This window comes from Diceros bicornis, chromosome 20 (genome assembly GCF_020826845.1).
Source record: "Diceros bicornis minor isolate mBicDic1 chromosome 20, mDicBic1.mat.cur, whole genome shotgun sequence".
NCBI classification, from domain to species: Eukaryota; Metazoa; Chordata; class Mammalia; order Perissodactyla; family Rhinocerotidae; genus Diceros; species Diceros bicornis.
Genome location: NC_080759.1, coordinates 20950789 through 20973953, shown reverse-complemented (window position 1 = coordinate 20973953; position 23165 = coordinate 20950789). Strand labels below are relative to the sequence as shown.

The window sequence follows — 23165 nt, the reverse complement described above, 5'->3', positions numbered from 1 at the left end:
GAGGTATGGCAGAACTCATGGCAAGAGAACAGCTTTCTCCAAAATTCTTCTTCACCTGTCTCTAATTCCCGACTATTTTCCACCCAAAATATGGAGGAGGAGTTTAAGAGTCATCTAGCTTGTTTTCTATCACTTCTTTTGAAAATATTTCATCATGGTGAAGCCCTTTACTTTGAACTGTGATATCTATTTTCTTGGTGTTTCAGCTGACTCTTCCATTTTAACATCCTGCTTGGATATCCATCCTCAAAGCAAACAAAGTTTGGATGATCCTTCCTGGCTCTTCCAGTTGGCCAGAACAACCTAACCTTCAACAATCACCTGGGGTGAGCTGGTGTAGGGGCAGCAGCAGACATAGCCACGTAGTGTAGAACTGTATATGGTCAACTTCTCCAGCATAGTTCTGGTGGATACTCCTGTCCCAGAGGCCTACTCAAATGCCAGTTGCCTTTCTAAATGTGATCTCTGCACTAAACCAAGAAAATTTTTCAGATTCTTCCCCATAGACTCAAATATTTTAAATGCCCAAATCCATTCTATTTCACAACAAAACCAACCTTCCTAGATAAAAATTGTTTCATGTCTACTCAATACACATTCTTCTGTTTGAGCTCATACTGCTGAAACGAGAGGCTTATAGCAAGAGGGCTAACAGAATGCAAAAATCTTCAAAGAGTACCAGCAAACCCAATCCAGCAATACATATAAAGGATTATACACCATGACCAAGTGGGATTGGTCGGCTAAACATCTAAAAATCAATTAATGTAATCATGTAGACTAAAAGACAAAAAAACACATGATCATCTCAATAGATGCGTGAAAAAGTTGACAAAACTCAACATCCTTTCATGATAAAAACTCTCAACAAACTAGGAATGGAAGGGGACTTACTCAACCTGATAAAAGGCATTTACAAAAAACCTATAGCCAGCAATATACTTAATGAGGAGAGAGTGAAACTTTCTCCCTAAGATCAAGAATAAGACAAGGAGGTCCACTCTCACTACTCCTATTCAACATTGTACTGGAGGTTCTAGCAAGGGTAATTAGGCAAGAAAATTAAATAAAAGGTGAGATTGGAAAGGAAGAAGTAAACCTATCTGTATCTGCAAGTGAAATAATCTTGTATATAGAAAATCCTAAGGAATCCACTAAGAAACAATTAAAATGAAAAGATTTCAACAAAGCTGCAGGTTACAAAATCAATACACAAAAGTCAGTCGTATTTCCATATGCTAGCAATAAACAAAACAAAAATTAAATTAAGAAAACACTTCCTTTTACAATAGTATCACAAAGAATAAAATACCAACGAAGCATAAGACTTGTACATTGAAAACAAAAAAACATCATTGGAAGAAATTAAAGAAGTCCTAAATAAATGGAAAGACATTTCATGTTCATGGGTCAGAAAACTTAATATCGTTAAGAGGTAATAGTCCCCAAATTTATCTACGGATTCAATTCAATCGCTATCAAAATCTTAGCTGCCTTCTTTGCAGAAACTGACAAGCTGATTCTAAAGTCCATATGGAAATTAAAGGAGCCCAGAATAGCCAAAACAATCTTGAAAAAGAAGAACAAATTTGGAGAACTCACTTCCAAATTTCAAAACTTACTACAAAGCTACAGTAATCAAGACAGGATGTTACTGGCATAGGAAAGATATATAGATGAACGGAATAGAATTGAGAGTACAGAAATAATCTCTCACATTTATGGTCAACTCATTTTTGATAACGGAATAAAGACAAATAATTGGGGAAAGAATAGTCCTTTCAACAAATGGTGCTGGGACAACTAGATGTCCACATACAATAGAATGAAGTTGGACCTCTACTTCATATCATATAAACCATATACAAAAATTAATTCAAAATGAGCCAAAGACCTAATTTTATGACCTAAAACTATAAAACTCTTAAAAGAAAGCATAGGCATAAATCTTCATGACTGTGGATTAGGAAATGCTTTCTTAGGTACGACACCAAAGGTACAAGCAACAAAAGAAAAAAATAGATAAATTAGATATCATCAAAATTAAAATCTTTTGTGTTTCATAGGACACCATCAAGAAAGTGAAAAGAGGACCCACAGAATGAGAGAAAATTTTTGTATATCACCTATCTGATAAGGATTATTATCCATAATATATAAATAACTCTGATAACTCAAGTATAAAAAGACAAATAACCCAATTTTTAAAATGGACAAAGGATCTGAATAGACATTTCTCTAAAGAAGATATACAAATGACCAATAAGTATATGAACAGATGTTCAGCATCATTACTCATCAGGGAAATGCAAATTGAAAACACAATGAGATACCACATTACACCCACTAAGGTGGCTAAAATCACAAAGACAATTAATAATAAGTATTGGTGAGGATGTATAAAAATTGGAACCCTCTGGGGCTGGCCCGGTGGTGTAGTGGTTAAGTTCACATGCTCCGCCTCGGCAGCCCGGTGTTTGCAGGTTCAGATCCCAGGCGCAGACCTACATGCTGCTTGTCAAAGCCATGCTGTGGCAGGCATCCCACACATAAAGTAGAGGAAGATGGGCATGCATGTTAGCCCAGGGCTGATCTTCCTCAGCAAAAAGAGGAGGATTTGCAACAGATGTTAGCTCAGGGCTAATCTTGCTCACACACACACAAAAATATTGGAACCCTTATACACTGCTGGTGGGAATGTAAAATGTGGCAGCCACTTTGGAAAACAGTCTCTCAGTTTCTCAGAAGGCTAAACATAGAATTACCATATGACCCAGCAACTCTCACTTCTAGGGTATATACCCAAGAGAAATGAAAACATATATCCACACAAAAACAGGTACATGAATATTCATAGCAGCATTTTTCACAATAGCCAAAAAAAATAGAAACAACCCAAATATCCATTAATTGAGGCATGGATAAATAAAATGTGGTATTTCCATGCAACGAAACATTATTTAGCGAAAAAAAGGAACTGATACATGCTACAACATGATGCACCTTGAAAACATTATGTTAAGTAAAAAAAGCCAGTCGCAAAGGACTGTGTATTGTATGATTCTATCTATATGAAATGTCCAGATTGGGCAAATCAATAAAGACAGAAAGTAGATTAGTAGTTGCTTAGGGCCGGGGGTTTGGGGGTAAATGGAGAGTGATTGCTAATGGGTACAGGGATTTTTTTTGAGGTGATGAAAATGTTCTAAAATTGATTGTGGTGATGGCTGCACAGCTCTGTGAATACACTAAAAACTATTGAATGGTATACTTTGAGTGAATTGTATGGTATGTAGTTAATATCTCAATAAAGCTGTTATTTAAAAAGGTCCTGGGTCCGGTCCCTCGGCTTAGTGGTTAAGTGCGCGCGCTCCGCTACTGGCAGCCCAGGTTCGGATCCTGGGCACGCACCGACGCAGCGCTTCTCCGGCCATGCTGAGGCCGCGTCCCACATACAGCAACTAGAAGGATGTGTAACTATGACACACAACTATCTACTGGGGCTTTGGGGGAAAAAAAAGGGAGGAGGATTGGCAATAGATGTTAGCTCAGAGCCGGTCTTCCTCAGCAAAAAGAGCCTCCTCTTTTTGGCATGGATGGCACGGATTTGCATGGATGTTAGCTCAGGGCTGATATTCCTCACACACACACACAAAAATAATAAATAAATAAATAAATAGGTCCTGATGTAGTCTTTGCTTTGTGAAGGCATGAGGAGTACTGAAATGAAATGCAGAGGAGCCTCTCTCAAATATTACAAAATGCAGTCAATCTTGGTTTTATTCAAAGTTGTGGTAAATGAGTTATTGTTTCTGGGACACAACACGACCAGCAGAGAAACTGCAATGAAGAGTGAGGAGATTTTCAACTAGAAGATAGTTTGGTAAAAGCCTGGCTCCTCAGTGTGATTCCAGAACAGAGCCTTGGGCCAGGGTCTACCACCAGCACAAGGTCTCCTGGCTCCCAACTGCAGGCAGACAGCAGTGTCTCAGCAGACCTAGGCTGCAGCAGAGAAAGAGTCCAGCAGAATGCAGGCCCTGGAGGCAAGTAACCCAGAGAGTAACTGTGTGTCTGAGGGTCATGAGAGAGCCATGAGGCAATGGACCCCCAGCGACAGGGTCCATAGTCCTAGGTCACACAATCCAAGGAGAAAGTGAATGGTTGTCTTAGCCTGGGTTTCCTCAGAAGCAAAGGCTCATGTGTGAGTGGGAGCAGGAGCGAGGGGCAGGGATGATAGAGAGGGCAGGAAGAGGGTCCACACACTGATGTATTTGTGCTCAATCTTCAGGACATTCTGAGAAGCCTCGTAGAATGCATTCTAGAACTGTTCACCCACAGGATGAAAAGAGGAAATAGTTGTCAGCTCTACTTTGCCACTGGACAGGGCTGTTCCATGGGGAGTTAACTCTTCCTACTTCTAGTTTGGGCAAGTACAAGTTCCCACAGGCATGCTGTGAAGACAGAGGGACCCAGGGTAGAATGCACAAGACACATCATACACTCATTTATGGCTGTAAACACGCCTGGAAGCCACAGCCATCGCTAGAGGAAGCGGCCAAGTTGAGAGAATTTGAAACAATGCTTAAGACGTCTGATGCAACTATCAGCTAAACTCTGTGTGTCTCAGAATCAACTACAGAATTTGCAGGGCCCAGTGAAACATGAAAATGTGGGATCTTTGTTCAAAAATTATTAGAATTTCAAGATGGTGACACCAGAGTATTAAGCCAAGCCGAGGGTCCTTCTGAGAGTGGACCCTGTGTGACTGCACTGGTTGCATATGCCCATGAAGCTAGCCTTGTCTGGACTCTTAAGTAGCAAATTACCCCTCACCCCTCTTCTCCTCCCCTAACACACACACATATGCACACGCGCGCGCACACACACACACACACACACACACGCACACGTACTCCCAACCACATCTTCCTAAGGAGCACCAACATTGAGGAGCTGAGTTCCCTCTTCCCTGCCTCTCCCTCAGCTCTGACCACACACCCACAAGCACAGGCTCCAAAGGGGAGTTCCTGACCCTGCTGGTGTGTGCTGAGGTTTTCCCAGGCCAAGACCAAATCTGGGCAAAGGAGAGAATTTTTCATAAAGCTGATTATTTTTTTTCCATAAAGTTCTTTATTATAAGATTCTGTCCTTACTTCAGAAATGAAATTATGGTGGTAGTAAGTAGCATTTTTTTATCTTGCTAAGGAAAGGTATCAGTTATTTTTTTAAGTGGCAGTCCTTTGCCATTCCTGGACTTAAGAAGATTACTAGCCCGTGAATGCCTGAGAATACTGGGTTGGAAGGAAAAAGAGGAGGTGAGGGTTCAAAATCAAGGGCCTGGCTGATGTAGGGGTTTGACCCTGCTTGGACAGAAGGGAACGGTGCAGGGTATTTTATCAATGGCTCAGCACCCCCTAGAAGATAGAGAACAATCTATACCTCTGAGCTTGGCCTGCCCCTTGCAAGCGTTCCTGGATTGCTCTTTCCTTCATCCATTTGCTTGCCAAGGCTCCATCTAAGGATGAAGGGAAAAGCCCTGCCTGCCAAGTAGAGCATGAGCTCTTGGGAAGCTCCTCTTCTTAGAAACACCCCATCTGTCCCTAAATCACCCACCTGAAATTCCACTGCCAGGAATGCACTGCTTTGGGTAGAATATAAGCTTCTAATTTACTTCAGTGACTTAATGCATTAGTTCTTTTAAAATGCATTAAAACCATAAGTAAGAAAATTTCTTTGCAGCAGTTAGTATAGTGCCTGATGTGTTGAAAATACTGTACGAAGATGATGATGATGGTTCTTAGGAAGAGGAGCATGATATTAACATCAGGTGATTACATCACTAAATCCTAACAAAATCCAAAGGTAGGTGCTAATATTATCCCCATTTTTTGGCTGAGGAAACTAAAGATCAGAGAGATTGAATAAGTTACTCAGTCACACTGCTTGGAAGTGGAGAGCCAGGATCCTAAACAACCTCAGAGTCTATTATTTGACCTCTCTGCCCTGTCACTAGGGCTGGTGAGACTATGAGCGGGGCACACTGAGGGGAGGTGGTGCAAGGTTGGGCTGAGATGTGGAGGTTGGTGGGCCAGTGAGCGCCCTGATTCTCGCTGCACCACTGGATGGGCAGCATTCACCTAAGAGCACTTCAAGTGGAAACAGGAAGCCCTTTCCTAACCTCTGTTTCTCCTTGTCCTTGTTTTTCTGTACCTCCTCTCTCCTGGCACTCCTTGTGTGATTCTGGAAAAGACTATATGAGGAAACAGAGCAAAAAGCTCCTTTCAGGACAATATCGTGCATCTTCAGTATCTAGGAGGAATACAGTAGTTTCTTCTTAAACACAGTTTCGCTTTCCACCAAAAATATTAAATAGAAAATTCCAGAAATAAACAATTCATAAGTTTTAAATTGTGCACCGTTCTGAGTAGTGTGATGAAATCTTGCGCTGTCCCGCTCTGTCTCTCCAGGGACTAGAATCATCCCTTGGTCCAGCATATCCATGCTGCATACACTACCCGCCATTAGTCACTTAGTAACCATCTCTGTTATCAGATCGACTGGCGTAGTATCGCAGTGCTTGTGTTCAAGTAATCCTTATTTTACTTAAAATGGCCCCAAAGCACAAGAGCAGAGATGCTGGCAATTTGGATATGCCAAAGAGAAGCCATATAGTGCTTCTGATAAGTAAAAAGGTGAAAGTTCTTGACTTAATAAGGAAAGAAAAAAAATCATATGCTGAGGTTTCTAAGATCGACAGTAACTTTTATTACAGTACATTGTTATAATTGTTCTATTTTATTATTAGTTATCCTTGTTAACCTCTTACTGTGCCTAGTGTATAAACTGAACTTTACCATAGGTATGTATGGATAGAAAAAAACATATTATGGAGTCTGGTACTATCCACGGCTTCAGGCATCCACTGGAGGTCTTGGAACGTATCCCCTGCGAATAAGGAGGGAATACTGTATCTAGTATCTAGTGTCTCACATACAGTAGGTGCCTAATAAATGTTTGTGGATCACCATGAGAAGGCAGCCTCCTCCAGGTCTCTATGAAGCAGCCAGTGGTGTTCTTAAGCATCATAGCCAAAGGCTCCATCATTTAGCATGACACCCAGGGGGCTCTATGCCCACTTTTATCCCCACACCTCCCCCTACACAGGGCCAACCCAAACTTCATTATTAATTATAATGCTTCTGAAAGATGCAGGAGGTGTGTAGCACAGTCCCATCCCCAAATTCAGGGAATGTCATCGATGTATACCATCACCTCCCATTACCTACCATCCACCCTCCAAATGTGTCCACCACAGCCCCAGAAATCTGAAGAACCAGAGAGCAAGGACAGCTTTGTGTCACTCCCAGTCCACCTAATTAATGCAGGACTCTAAGGGAGTGCACTCAGCTGTTTGAGCACGGTCCCTGAAAGATTAGAATCTGCCATTGCCTCCAGAGATGGAAAAATATTAGACCCTCCACTCCCAGCCCACCCCAAAGTATACCTTCTCTTAAGCAAAAGTCAGTCACTCTTCTGATATTAACCTTTGGTATCCACTTATTAATTCACCAGCCATTTGTTAAGAAGCAATGAATTCCTTATAACAAAGAGTTGAGACTGTGCAGTTATAGCTCTGCATATGGGAGAAACCATTTCAGACTGATTTTCAGTTTCCAAAATTTCAATTTTCAACACAAAACAAGGCTTTGCCAAAACTTTATTTTATGTTTTATTTAAGCCAGCACCAAATGGTAGGCATTGTTTCCTTTTAATTGAACCCATCTGCAAATTGGTAGAATATTCCAGATGCTCTGGAAGAAAACCTTCCAAGCTCTATATTAATTACTTGATTAATCACTGGGTCTTGACATCTGGACCTCACACTGATGTTCTTGCTCTAGCAGGCACACTCACAGTGTGAATTATCATTTTAAAGCATCAGTGTGTGTCTCATTCCAATATGGACTCCAATTTTACTTGTCTGAAGTTGCAGAGTTAACAGGAAAAAGAGGAGGAGAAAGCAAACTTTTTTGTCTGGCCGGGCTTATAATCCTAGCTCCAGAAATCTTATGGCTGAAGCAAAGAAGAGGCCAACATGGTCATGGAGCCAAGTATGTCTGGATCTTCCACAAAGAACAGGCATTTTCCTTGCCCAGTCAAGGGAGAGCAAAACCCACATACTGGATGCCAAGATGCTCCTCAGCCTTTGCCTTCTGTGTGCAGGCTCAAGCTTATACTGTCATTCTGTTCCTTCTGAGTGCCTGGCTGCTTAGAACAGGCCTAAGAACAATTCTGAGTTGCATAGTGATCAAGTCAACCTTAGGTTCAAATTCTAGTTCTTCTTCCTTTCTAAAGGGATCAAATACAAAAACACCAGAAAGGGGCTATATATGATTCACGAATCCAGAAACACAGGAGAGAATCACTTTTGGAAGAAGAGTAGAGAAGTTTTCTTCAGCAACAGTTATCCGTGGTATTAGACCCAGGAATCTAAGACATGTGTACTTGTCTCTAGGCCCAAATGTGCTACGCTTCCATTTATTCTGTAGATTGTGAAATCTGTTTTCACGAAGAGCAGTTAAAATTGGGTTGGGAGAGAAAATCAACCCCGAGGAGCAGAAAAGGGAGAGGGTGAGAAAAAGTCTTTTCCATATGGAACATATCAGAGGCATCAGACTTTTGGGGACACTTTGACCTCATCTTTACCTTTGTAAACACCCTATCTCATTTTTTTTTCCTCCTGATGTGTTCCACCTGTTAATAGAAGACAAAAATCTTAGACAAGGAATATGAAGATATGAGTCTGCCCTCAAGTTTTGTTTGGTTTTTAATACATCCTCTTAAAAAAATGTTCATGTTTACCAATATCCAATCAGAGTTTTAAACATACTATAGAATTTTCACCCTTCCACTCTGTTTTTAGAATATAGGTATTGCCTAGACTTGGTAATGGGTTTATTAATTCTTCACTGCGTATACAAGAAACCTCTTCATTATGGCTTTAACCAGAGTTTCTCAACCTTTGAATTATTGACATTTTAGGTCAGATAATTCTTTGTTGTGGGGGCTGTCCTGTGCATTGTTGGACATTTGGCAGCATCCTTAGCCTGTACTCACCAGATGCCAGCAGCACCGTTGTGAAAACCAAAAAATGTCTCCAGACATTGCCAAATGCTCCCTGGGGGCAATTCCTCCCCCCACCCTAGAAACACAGGCTGCTGGCTTTAAGCAAATCATTAAAATATGAAAAAGAGATATTAAAGTAGACACCAATTTGAAAGGTCAAAACCTTTCTTTCCCAAGTATTTCAATACTTGAAAGGTATTTTAGTAGATCCTACTCATTGCTTATCTAAGTGCCAGCCCCACAGCCTTCTCTAATTACATGATGGGCTGATCTACTGATCTGTGACATGGCAGAATCCTCTCCCAGCCCCAGGAGAGATCATCAGTCATGAGAATTCCATTTCCCTCTGCCAATGGTTGGTCAAGGGATGGGAATCATGTTGCTCAGTTCCAGACAATGAGACATAAAAAGGGGGGAGAAATGTTTGGGAAAGGACTCCCCTTACAAGATTAAAAAATAGTAATAAAAATGTAAGATCTTTTCCAAGAAAAAGTCTTTTTGTCATAGCTCTCTTTCCCCCACTAGGATTTCTTCCTTTGAATGTCACTGTATTGCTTGGAGCCTCAGCAGCCATCTCACAATCACAAGGAACTAAACAAAAGAACAAAACGCCAACAGCTTGAGGAAGGTAGAGCAGAAAGAACAAAAGAGCTTCAGTCCTTGATGACATCTTTGAGCTGCTGAACCAGCCTTGGAATGTCCACCTTCAGGCTGCTTGTTAGTGGGAATAATTCAACACTTTTATTGCTTAGCTAAAACAATGGTTGGCAAACTATGGCCTGTGGGTTAAATCCAGGAACTAAGAACTGTTTTTACATTTTTTAAAAGGATGTTAACAAATAAAAAGTAAAAATAAACAACCATATGTGGCCCACAAAGCTTAAAGTATTTACCATGTGGCCCTCTACTGAAAAAGTTTGACAATCTCCAGCCTAAACCACTCACAGGGGATGTCTTGTGATTTGCAACCCAAAGCATTCCTAACAACACAAGTACTGATATCTTCATTTTACAGTTAAAGAAACTGAAGGTTGAGTCTGCCAACGGTAGGCTCAAATGGACAGGTCAAATACGAATATGCCATTATTTCAATTCATTGTAAAGTTAACCCAAATTGAGGCATCATAATAGTATTTAACAAACTTTTCAATTCCTTAGGGCTTGAAATAACATTTGTACTGTAGGCTTGATTTTACAAATCAGAACAGACAAAGCCTCTTGATGAAACACAATACGTTCAGTGAATACCTTCAAAGAGGGCCAGGCTGTCCCACTATCTGCAGCACCAAGGCATTTCTTGCATTAGGAAGTCAAAACAAGAGATTCCAAGGAGGAAAAGACATTACAGAAAAACACTAGAAGCAACCTCACTGACTTGCTAAATTACCTCTTCTACTTGCTGAAACAGCTCCTGCACTTCCTGTGGACTCACTCAGAGACGGTGACTCCTCAGTGAAAAGGATTCAAAGACTTCCTCCACTAATTCTAGCTCCTGAGTTAATACTGCTGTTGCCAGTCGGGCCAGTGTGTTTGGTAGCACCTTGGTAAAGGGTTTAAATATTGACAAAATCTTACGTACACTGAGAGAGTCAGGTCCAGAGGAGGGCACACGAAGCCCACTGTGGAGAGCCCACAAGATGAATGTTGTACAAAAGTTACAATAAACACCCGCCAACATCTAACCATGGGGCCATGACTGAACACTGAATAAGTGGCAGGGCCAGGCTTTTCGCAGTGGATCCAACCAGCTTTTCTTTGCCTTTGTATCCCAGTGCCAATCGCAGTATCTGGCACACAGTAAGTGGTCAATAAGAAACATGAGCCCTCAGTTTATACCCAATACTGTTTGTGCTTCAGCATTGGGTTGGTTTGTCGGCAGAGCTTGACCATGTCAGGATCCAGATTCACCCATGTCTCCCAAGGACCACATTTTTCCACTGGCTCAGTGACTGGAGAGGCCATTTGCTCACATTGTGGGGCCCTGAAAAGACTGACTGGGGGACTGCTGGAGCCTTTTAGAAGGGGCGTCACTGTAACGGTGGGAACAGTTATGCCCCTTTCCGGCCTTGGACACGGGGGTGTGGGTTCCAGGTTGGTCTGGGGCTTGATAAGAGGTTTTGCCTTTTCTACCTTCTGGCCCAGCAGCCAGACACAAAAGGCCACTGCAGTTACTATCAGCAGGCAGACCACGGCAGCCACAGGTACGATGACCACCAGAGAGTAACTGGTCTCCCTGGGCTGGGTGGGTGCCCCAGGGCTGGCTTTCATGGCATCTGATGGCCAAATGACCCTGGTAGAAGAGGGCTTGCCATCCATAGTAGGCTCTCTACCACTGTGGCGTCCCCAGGGATCTGCTTCCTGCCATCTGGTCTGGGTCTGCTTCCCCAGAGTTTCTGTCTGTGTTGTGGGTCTTGAGGAAACCAAAGACTTTTCCTGAGAGAGATCTGAAGTCATAAGGTTATCTACAGTGACTAATAAAGAAACATCAGGAGTAAAAGTTTGCAAAAGTAAGGGGTTAGGTGGCACTATGGTAAAGGGGAGATAGCCTATCGCTGGCTGTACGTGGTCTGCCCTGAGCAAAAAAGTGAAGGAGTCATTCAGCACGTTGGTACCCGTTAGATTGGCGTGTGGATCAAGCATCAGCAGTCCTTGGTCAATGTCCCTTTGAGTGAAGAGAGTTGCATCTTCCATCATAGGGCCACGGCTCACTCTTCGGACAAGTCTTCCATGGACGGGGGGTTCTGTCACTTCAAATTTTGGGTCACTGTTAGTTCTATTAGCAAGCTCAGTAGCATCAAGGTCCTTTCTTCTCAGCGTATGAGCCACTCTGTTGGCAATTGTCAGGTTTGACATAATACGCAGTAAAGGCTGCACTCTGATGCTCAGTGTTTGTCCTGTCAGGTTGCTTTCTGATGTAAACAGTGAGAACTGTAGCTGGTCGTCTGAGGCAGTGAGGTTTGTCATGTGGTAAGAGAGCCTTCCTGAATCCAGATCCTCCTGTCCAAAGCTGATGACCACCTGATTTTCAATGAGCAGACACCCGTGTTGGAGGGGCCATGTTACCTTGTAAGTGATTTGGGGGCTCCTCCCATTGGTCATTGCTGATAGGTGAGCATTGGTGATACGGACAGTTGTCTGGCCTTGTGGAAGAAGTAGGTCAGTGAGGTTCACAAGGGTGATGGAGATGGGGATGACATCCAGGTGGAAGAGCTTGTAGAGTGGGCGGTGTTGGCCATCAGTCACACTAAAGTAAAACACTCCAGAGGAAGGGCTTCCATCTTGTATGAACCACACCTGAGAGTTATCAACGTCGGCTTGTGTGAAATGGTGAACAGGTGTGTCTGGATGGTGAGCCATTGACAAAAAGCCATTATTAGGATTACGGATGATCATATATCTTATCTCCTCTGGAGGACTGTCTAGATCTTCCACTTTCAGGTTTTCAGGTCCCAGAACCAACCTATTGCCCTGTAGAACTTTCAACCGAAGCTCTTTTGTCTTTAATTCTGGTGCCTGATCATTAACAGGAGAGACGGTGATGTTAAACATCTCTTCAAGAAAGTCAGCCTCTGGCTTGGTGGCGGGCTTGCTCTTTTGGTTTGGCCAAACGGCAAAGGTAAAGTTATCAGCCAGTGATTCAGAGTCATCGTGAAGGTATGTGATTCCAAATTTATTAATTATATACTGGGAGAAATTGGGTTTTCTTTTGGTAATATTTCTGTCTCCAACCATAATGGTTCCATGATGAGGAAGAGATGTAACTTGGAACCAAATTTCATAGGAAGAGCGCTGAGATTCAGGCAACTTCAATAAGAGGTTGGAAGCATCTAACTTAGATTGGTCAATGAGAACTTTGTCTCCCTCCTTGACAGCAGCTCCTATTAAAACATAAATACAAAGAACAAAGTGGCATTTCATTAGAACTTTCAGATGACTGCTATAAAGCTCATTCTCCCTTGAATTTGCCTGTCCCAGTGGACTATTCAAAACACCTTGGTTGCTCAAGGACCTAAATTAGCATTGTCATCTAAAGCATATGAAAACACTAAATTTTAAATACACACACCCACACTATTAAGTAAACACTTCAGGCAAAGGAGTTCTAAAACCTTGAGATTCACTTGTAAAATGTTAATTTCCTAAAGTACCTACTTCTGGACTTTCTCTTGCCAGGGAAACAGGTGCAGCTTTCAATACCCCTTCTCTTTCAAGAACTTACCCTACTTGAGATTTTCATTTCTATCAACAGTTTTCAGTCATGGGCATAGTGAAGTCCCCATTTGGAGGTACAAATAAACTTCGTTAATGCTAATTTGCTGTCCTTCCCCCACTACAACTATTGAGGCTTTTGAGAGGAAAGAGACCCAGAGAAAGAGCACATGTAAAGAAATAAATTTTTATGACCGTGTAAGTTTTATTTCAAAGATTGATATCATGGCATTGATAATTAAAAGGGAAGATTTATTTCCAAATTGTCCCTATTTTAATAATTACAGATAAGGCACTGACCATATCTTGGTGGCTCTACCTGTATTTGCAAGCAGACGACTCTGCCAACCAGGTTCATTAATTTCATATGAAATAGTAATACGAAACTCTGCAGGGCCTAGAGCTGCTGGCGGGGAGGATGCCGTGAATGTGAACGAGTCTTCTGCAGTCCAGCCAGTGTTCTCACGGTCCACATGCTGGTATAATATCAGCCGTTCACTGACCTGGCCAAACAGTAAGAAAAATCAGCCCCTGGCTTCAGGGATAATACGAAGATTAACACATATCCTAACTGAAGGAGATACATGTCTTTTCAGGGTTTACCTTACTCACTCTCAAATTATTGCACATACATATGCAAACACAGGAACATTAAAAATATAGTAACTTATTTATCAAAAGTAGGTGTTCTATTACAAAACTGATCTATTTATCAGAGAAAGAAAAGCACATTGATTTTGAGATGACTAATGCTAAGGTATTTGTATTATAGAAAGTATATAATGCACCTTCACTTAGCTGTCAGACACCTTGAACAACCATCAACTCATAACCAATCTTGTTTCTTAAATACTCCTACCCACTTTTCTACCCAACAGATTATTTTGAAGCAAATTACAGATGTCATTTCATATGTAAATGCTTTAATAAGTATTGGTAAAAGATGAGTCTTTTAAAAACATAATCATAATGTCACTATCACACCTAAATATTATAAATAATTACTTCCGATCATCAATTATCCAATTAGTGTTCAAATATCTCTGATGATCTAGTACATGTCTTTTTTTCACACAGTTGCTTTGTTTGAGTCAGGATCCTAAGAAGCCCACACATCACATTTGTTTGATGCTTCTCATAGGTGTCTTTTAATCTACAGGTTCCCTTTCTCTAATTTTTTTCTCGTAATTTGTTTGTTGCAGAAATTGGGTTACTTGGCTTGTAGAGTTTCCTACATTCTAGATTTGGCTGATGGCATCCCTATGGTGTTGTTTACCATGTTCTTCCATCCTCTATATTTCCAGTATACCAGTAGTTAAATCTAGAAGCTTAATAAGAATCAGGTTCAAGTTTTTGTTAAGCACGTTTTACAGGTTGTATTGTATATTTTTTCTTGCATCTCATCACAAGACAAAATAATATTGGGTTGCCTCTCTTTTGGATATGTTAAGATTGATAGTGAATTCAAGTGTTGCCAGGTTGATCTATCTATATTAAAGTTATCCATCAGCCTGTCACCTAATAGTTTTACAGAGTCATTGATACAATTGCCTAAATCCCTTACTTTTGCAGTGGCAAAGCATTGATATTATTTATTTTATCATTTCTTCTTCATTCTTATCTGAAATTCTTCTATAAAGAAGAATTTTCCCTCATCAGTTATTTGGTTATACTGAGGTACAGTGCATGCAGGAAAAACAGGATAAGTACTTGATTCTTTCCCTTTATACCAATTTTTAGAAAAGTGAGTCCTCTGGCTCCAATCTCCAAACATGACCATTGGTCTGGTTTTGTTTATTTGTTTTGGAATCATTATAAACTAATGAATTTTAATATATAATGTATTTCATTCCATTGCAATTATTATTCTCATTGATGTTCAAATTTTCGTACCTTGCTTAATGTATTTTTCAAGATTTAATCTAAATCCCTAATGCCTGTTGCTTATCAACATCCTTTCTAACTCAACTGATGAAAATGGGTTCCACTCAGTGTTTTGTTGTCCAGACACCAAGTGGGTAGTCCTTCCTCCAACAACAGTGATTGAAATTTCTAAAACTGTAACCACAGAAGGGAAGGCTAGAGATAAAATATTCAACCCTAATTCCTATAGGTCACATCTTTTCCTTATCTGCTATCTATTATAATATCTGAACTTTCAGGTGGGTTTTGCCAAGGTATTTGTGTCTATGTCAAAAGTGCCTAGGATAAATTATCATATAATTTACAGAGCAGTTCAGTCTATTTCATTAGTTAGTATTTGGAAATACTGTGTTAATTAACAGAAGTTTGGTGATGTACTGCTCTGGCTCAACGCTGCTACAGTGGATGTTTCTAGAACCAGAGTTCTAGAAAGGCTTTTGATCTAGTGAGTTCCATGGAATATGTTCCCTGTTACCAGACTGGCCAAAAAGTGTTGGTGAGGAGTTTTTGTTCGTTATCCTATTCAAGGATAACGCAAGGAAATGCTGTCATTTGGGGACTTTAAGTGGGGAGAAGAAAACAACATTTCTCAACATTTCCTCATATAGAAGCAAGGTTACTCATGAGAAATTTGGAGTTTCTCCAAAGATAGTCATTTCTGGTACTAACTAGTGACTTAACTCCCCAGAAGTTCCTCTGGAATAAGTCAGTTTTATTTAGCAGTTCTACCATTTCTATTCCTAGCTAAAGACTTATTATAACGGAAGATCAGTTATCAATGTATTCCTCCTCCTAGAAACTGGCAACTGTGCCATGGATTTTAGACAGGAAAATGATTCCTAAAAGGTTCCCATTCTGCTTGGGAGAGGCATAGTATTATCAGGCAAAAGATATGCAGTTTCTTAATATTAAAAGTAATATAGTCTATTAACCAGGAGGAATGGTTTTCTTGGAAGCTGGTCAATGTTGTCCCTTGCTTCTTTGGTTTCAGTAAAAATTAGCTTCCCTGAAAAATGTATAACTAGTTATTGGAATAATCTAAGGATCTTCTGATGTCTACAGTACGGAGAGTGATTGTCCCAGGGAAAGAATGGATCTTATAGATGAGAACAGTTGAGATGAAGGTCAGAAATCTGAGGGAATTAATTGGGGAGAAGTCCTAAACATAACTTGTACTTCAGGAGCCTAGTGGAGAAGAGGTCTGTTACAGGTTCTATTTTTGAAGAGGCATTTCAAGAATGAGAAATTGTGAATAACCAATTGACTCATTTTACACTGGAGAGAGAGAATTGAATTCGATTCATCTTGAGTGTCTGAGTTTTAAGACTGGACAGCAGGTAATTGAAAGCGCTGAGCTAGAAGTAAAAAGGAGTAAGTGTGTCTGCGGAATGTCAACTTGGCAGTCACGCCCTGAAAGAGGTTTGAGGTGAGTAGAGTCTTTAATGTTGAGAAGACAGCTTTTGCCTCATCAGCTTTAAGAGTCAGGTTCTAAGGGGTGTGTGGGGGTGTGTGGGGGGGTGTGTGTGTGGGTGTGTGTGTGTGTGTGTGTGTTGGGAGAGGGTTGGGAAAGGGAGAATAAGACCAAAACTTTATGAAAAAAGTATAATCTAAACTTGAGAAGAGAAGGATCTCAGAGAGGGTTAGGAATTTTGTTACCTCAAATAGAAAGCAGCCTTAGGAACAACTTCCAACAGCTCTGCATATTTGCACTGTGTTAAATATAGATAAGCCACTTAGCTGAATACCTGGGCTCTGGGATTAAGGAGAGGGGAGAGGGAAGGTTTTTATTTCCTATGGATTTAGATTAGCCCAGATATTTTCTCTTTTACAGATAAAGTCTTTCCAGAATGTCATTAGAATTCAATGGTGTAGAATTCCAACTAAAAAATGTAGAAGGAAAAACAGAATGAGAAAAAACACCATGTGGTAACCACCATAGTAATAAATGTTTCAGGCAAGAATCCTAAAATGGTTGCTAAAACTAGGGAGCTAAATCATGCTGAGAAACAGGATATTTCATATCTTCTCACAAAGTATCTTCTCACAACATACTTATTAATTACAAGGGGGCAAATAGTACCTTCACAGTGGGGAAACCTGAAAGACAGGCCTGACCAAGTGATGAATAAAGCATCATCAGTGACAGGGCAACGTGAGCACCAGTGTCTCCTGACACAGAGCTCTGAGGAGGACCCACCGTCTCTCGTGACATTCCTGCCCAACGTGCACAACCCGAATCTGATCATGCGGAAACATCAGATAAATCCAAACTGAGGGACATTCTGCAAATAACTGGCCTGTTCTCTTCAAAAAACGGCAAAGTCGCAAAAGTCAACATGACCACAGAATGGTTCCAGACTAAAGAAGGCTAAAGACACCTGATAACTAAATGCTATGTTTTATGCTGTGAAATTTTTCTTTTTTTGCTTTAGAGGACATTATTGAAACAACTTGTGAATTTTGAATAAAGTCTATAGATTATATGATAGCATTGTATCAATGTTAATTTCATAATTTTGAAAATTATACTGTGGTGAAAATTATACCATGGTTATAAAAGAGAAAGGCCTTGTTTTTAGGAAATGTACACTGAGGAATTTATAGGTAAGGGGGCATCATGTCTGCAACTGGCTCTCAAAATTTCAGAAATATGAGTGTGTGTGTGTGTGTGTGTGCACGTGTGAAGAGTGAATGATAAAGGAAAGGTAGTTAAATGCTAACATTTGGGGAACACGGATGAACAGTATATGGGAAATTTTTGTATTCTTTTGCAATTGTTCTGTGAGTTTGAAATTATTTTAAAATAAAAAGTTAAAAATAATAATTCAAAAAAGTAAATCCCATGGCATTTTACTATATTCACCCTCAAGAAGGGATCAATAGTCCCTTTTCTCTGATGACCCAGTATATGCAGAATAGGGCACAGAACCCACAAATGCCTTGGGCAATCTGAAATCAAGAAGTGCTCGTTTCCTATCCTGACATGGTCCCTCCCACCTCCAACTTGGTCCATTTCTCTAGGACTTTAACAAGGCTGTATTCCTACCTGGCCTATGAATGGGTGGATATGTAGTTCCAAATCCTAGACCTTCTGAGAGTAGTGCTTTTATCTGAAGGGACAATATAATTACATCCCTTGGATCTCTGAGATCTAAACCTTCTGGATCTCATATCCTTGATTTCTATAGAACCATGAAGAAAAACATTTGTCAGAGTCCAAAGACATAGATTTGGCTTTAAGAAGGCCAGGGGTCCTATTGACTTTTATGTGATGGTTAATACAGCTGAGAGGCTGCTGAGCTGCTCAGAGAAGTTAGGAATTTGGGGAACTCCTCTCCCTCCTCCCAATCACAGGGCCATTTGGTAGCAGAGCTGGGACCAGAAGCCAGATCTTCAGTCTTGTAGATAAGAGCTCTTTCTCCCATAGCACTTTATTGGGGCCTCTTTGGCTCCAACTGCCCGAATGACTACTCTTCTTCGTCCCAGGAGGAAAAGAACACTTATCAATATAAAAGCGGAAGCAGAGGAGTGTGGTGGAATTTGAACCTTGGATTAATCAGACCTAAACTCAAATATGAAGGCTACCAACTTTCAGCTCTGTGGCTTTTAGGAAAGTCATTTCATCTCGCTGAACCTCCACGTCTGCATTAAAATATCTATATTTTAATTCCAATAATAGCTCACTTATAGATATGCATTTGACCTCATCGGTCTATTCCCATATCAATGTTCAAAATGGCAGGCCCTGGGCATTTCTAGGTCTTTCAAGAAAGCATCTAAGCCCTCACTGACCAATTTCTTACTGGGACCTCAGGGGATTCTGGTTAAGATGGAAGGCTATACTCATTTTTTATAGTGAATCATGGCTTGAGAATATTAAGCAATCAGTAAGTTCTAAAACATGTGTAATAAAATAAATATTTTCCCATAAATAAAGGAACTTATAGCTGGAATCTTGTCACATATTTTAGGAGCTTACCTCTAGTTGCTTTGTAAATAAATATTAGTTCACCATTCTCTACTTGGCATTTCAATAAATATTTGTTTAATAAATAAATAAACTACTTAAAAAGTGCTTTATAAAATTTAACTATGAAGTACATATTTATATCAGGAAGCTGCAGAAATAAGTCAGTCCAAGACATTTCTTACCCATTTACTTAACAAAAACACATCGACAGTACCTAACTTTTATTGAGCCCTAAATATGTGCCAGGCACTGTGCTAGGCACATTATGTAACTCATTTTATTTAATTTTGTTTTAGGGGGTTTGTTATGCCCATTTAACATATTTAAAAAACAACTGAGACTCAGAAAATTTAAATAATTCACCCATAGCCAACAAATGGGAAAGCCCAGTTTTTAATCTACTCCCATGTGACTCCAGAATTCATGCTTTTCCCACTACACCAAACCTAGAGAGTGGAAACCTCCATGAGACTCTAGGGAACCAAGAAATTCACAAGATATGGTCTCCAACCCCAAGGAGTCTAGTAATGTAGAGCGTCAGTTGGTAGGTATGACTAGGGCAGACAAAAGCCATTTTGTGGTCTGGCCTGGCTAGGACACAGTCACTGTTGGCCAGAGATGGCAACAATTCAAAGAAATAGTTCATTCTCTATACTGAATTTATTACAAATGGCAAGTTCAAGACAGCTTATATTCCAGTTCTTCTATACTACTGCCATTGTCGATCAGGTAGAGACTTTCTCATGAGACACTGGGGGAAAGAGGGTAGGATTGAGGGGAAAGGAATTTCCACCTGGCTCCAGGCTGAGGGCAATTCCTTTCTGGGATCCAAGGTGGCTAGCAGATACCTTCTTTCTTAAAGATAAGCTTTTTAAAACTTGGAGGCAGAGAGCTAAGTGTCATTATGAGTGCCCTTGGATGAACCCAGGGATGAGGCGGGAGCTCTGTTACACCATGCTTGGTGGTGTCAACCATGGCATGGAATCTGATGATTTTTTCCCTAAAATCACATAGACATTCCATAGATCCACAAAGTACATGTGGACAGGACTGAGTATTATGAGAATAAAATTGTCAAACTTGGCCAAAAGACAGGGCTAGAATGCTCTGGAGCAGATCTTTATTCTGAGGATCTTTCTAAACATAGCTCCCTATGATCTTGATAAGAAAACCAAAGCATGAGTCCTCCACGCTGATCTTTCCCACAGTGGAGTCTAATAGTCAATCACAGCTTTGAAACTCCCACTGGAGAAGACAGTAATTGAATTATCTTAGGGTCAGCTCGTAGAAGGAGAAGTGAGAGAGGGAGACATGGAGTCCACTTATTTGATTCTCCACAACCTGTTGGCTTTGCCAAAGGTCCAAGTCTCTGGACAGGACAACGGTTGGCCAGAAGGAGCAAGGGAAAGAGAACTGGCCAAAAAAAATCTCTATCTTGGGCAGATTTTCATAGGGAATTGAGACTACAGAAAACCAAACAATTCAAAAAGGTAGTCTCTAAGGTTCCATGTGAATTTACCAGAAAGTCTTCAAACCTAAGATTCGGAAGACAAGAAGATCCTGAGCTCCTAAAGGATGAGCTCAGAGAAATGACTCCTCACTATGTGCCCTTTCTTATTTCCACCATGACGGGCACCATTATGTTTGCAGACAGCAGCCTGGCATAGAGGGTTCCAGGCCCCCAGAAGAGGTCAGAAGTCCAGGGCAGCCCAGGATGCCACAGCTTAGGGGATGCCCAGGTATCAGGCTAAATAAAGTGGGACTGGGTGAAGTCCCAGGAGTGATTCCCCGTCGTGGGAATGAACAGAAGAGGCATTTTAGGAAACCCAAGTTCCTAAATGGTGCTATCTGGAAATCTCTAGCTAGAAATCAGCAACTGAAAACCAGGTAAAATAATGATCCATGCTCCTCCATGACTGAGTGAGTCTCTGCATAAAAATACTAGAATAAAAAGCTTTTCAAGGAGCTTAACAATATATTCATCTCTAGCCCTACCTGGCAGAGAGGTTCAAATCCACATTTATATAGAAGTAAACATAGATTCTCATGGGCCTTATGCCATTACAAGCACGGAGATCTTTAATAAAACTACTAAATGAGATCATATAAAAGCTGATTCATTAGGAAACAGCAGAAGGCAGTATGGGACAGCTGGCTCACGTTATATATGAGTGAAGTAGGCTAAAATCGCCCCCCAAAGATATCAGGTCCGAATCCCTTGAACCTGTGAATGCTACTTTATATGGCAAAGACTTTGCAGACATAATTAAGCTAAAGATCCTGAGACTGGAAGATTATCCTGGATTTCCAGGTGGGCCCTAACTTTAATCACATACATCCTTACAAGAAGGAGACAGAGGGATATTTGACACAGGCAGAAGAAGAGAAGGCAATGTGACCATGGAGGCAGAGATTGAAATGATGCAGCCACATGCCAAGAAATGCTGGCAGCTCTACCAGAAGTTGGAAGAGGCGAGAAATAAATCCTCCCTAGAACGTCCAGAGGGAGCATGACCCTGCTGACACTTTGATTTTAGCCGTGTGAAATGCAGTTCCAACATCCGGCCTCCAGAACTATGAGATAATAAATTTTTGCTATTTTAAGCAACCAAGTTTGTGATAATTTATTACAGCAGCCATAGGAAATTAATCCAAGAAAAAAGAATAAACCACTCTCAGTGAAATGGGAATTAGTTCTACCTGCTTTTTCAAAGAAAGAGCCAACAATTCTAAGAGAATGAAACATCTTTGGTTATTCAAAGCCACTGGGCCAGGACCCATCAGCCAATTTCCAATTTGAACAATGAATAGATGACTAAGTGACAAGGCAATACAATAGTTCCTACACATGGAAAAATATGCTAGCATATAATTCAGTAAACTGTAACGGAAAAACCGAAATTGCCGAAACAAAAATGTGTGGTATGACTTCAGAGTCTAGTTGCCGTTGAGCTCGCTACTGAAGAGACCTCAAGAAAGCCAGGTGGGGGTGGGGCAGGAGTGATCACGAACACAAAGACACCAATCTTTCCCTACTTAGAAAATTAAAGGGCCAAAGTTTAATAACCCCATTGTACTCTTCATTAAGTTGTAATAAATTGATTTCTGTCCTATGGGAAATGTGTTCACAATTTCTTAGAATGTAAGTGTTGTCTTAAGCAATAATCCCAGACTCTGGGAGAAGAGGTAATTAGACAAAACTCATAACCCAGAATCGATTGTATTATTTTCTCCAAGCGGCCCTGGAAACCCGTGTCTGTGTTGCAGCAGCAAGCAGAGACGAAGATGGATGATCTTCCATCCACAACAGCACAACGGCTAAAATGCAATTACTGGCTTTACGGAGAAGAAAAAAGGCCAGGCATCATAAACCTCAAAACCAGAATGCTTGGCTTGTCAATGATTCTAAATTATCTAAGCAAGCACTAGAATGAAAACCATTCAATTAGCCTTGTGCTCCACTTGGCAGAGATCAGTGTCTTATAGAATTCAATTCTTACTTTGTTCATACATTCTTCAAAATGAACAATAATTTCTTTAAATTTGTAAAAAGCTTTCACTTCATTTTAATACTTGATGATTCACCTTCTCTGTGGATCTGTATGTTTAATTCTTCAGGATATAAGATTTTCAGCACAAGTTTTTGTGGTTTAGCTTTTCCCATTTAGATAGATGTAATATTATGGTGAAAAACAAGAATGTTACTTGTTTATCTTGGTAGGTTGACATGGCATAGTTTGAAAAAATAGTGAATTTATTCTGGAATAAGAAAATATTTGGAGCTGTAACACAACAAATGTTTTCCCCACAATGATTTTGTCAAAGTATGACATTAGACATAATGGAGAGTGTCTAGATTTCTTTTCACAAGCTCCAACCATCCAGAGCCACTGATTAAAATGCTCATTTTGTTTATCCATCAAAAGCAAGAAAGGGT

General features: G+C 40.5%; 1 protein-coding gene across 1 annotated transcript in view; it reads right to left on the bottom strand.

Moving 5' to 3' along the window:
• Nucleotides 1–7715: 7715 nt before the first annotated feature.
• The window catches only part of LOC131418869 (chondroitin sulfate proteoglycan 4-like), a 71105-nt gene continuing 55655 nt past the window's right edge, over nt 7716–23165 (bottom strand). Inside the window, exons 9-10 of the mRNA XM_058563452.1 lie at nt 13655–13838; nt 7716–13004 (exon numbers count right to left, since the gene is read on the bottom strand). Of these exons, the coding sequence (XP_058419435.1) occupies nt 10957–13004; nt 13655–13838 (2232 nt within the window). The 3' untranslated portion in view covers nt 7716–10956. The remainder of the gene's footprint in view (nt 13005–13654; nt 13839–23165) is intronic.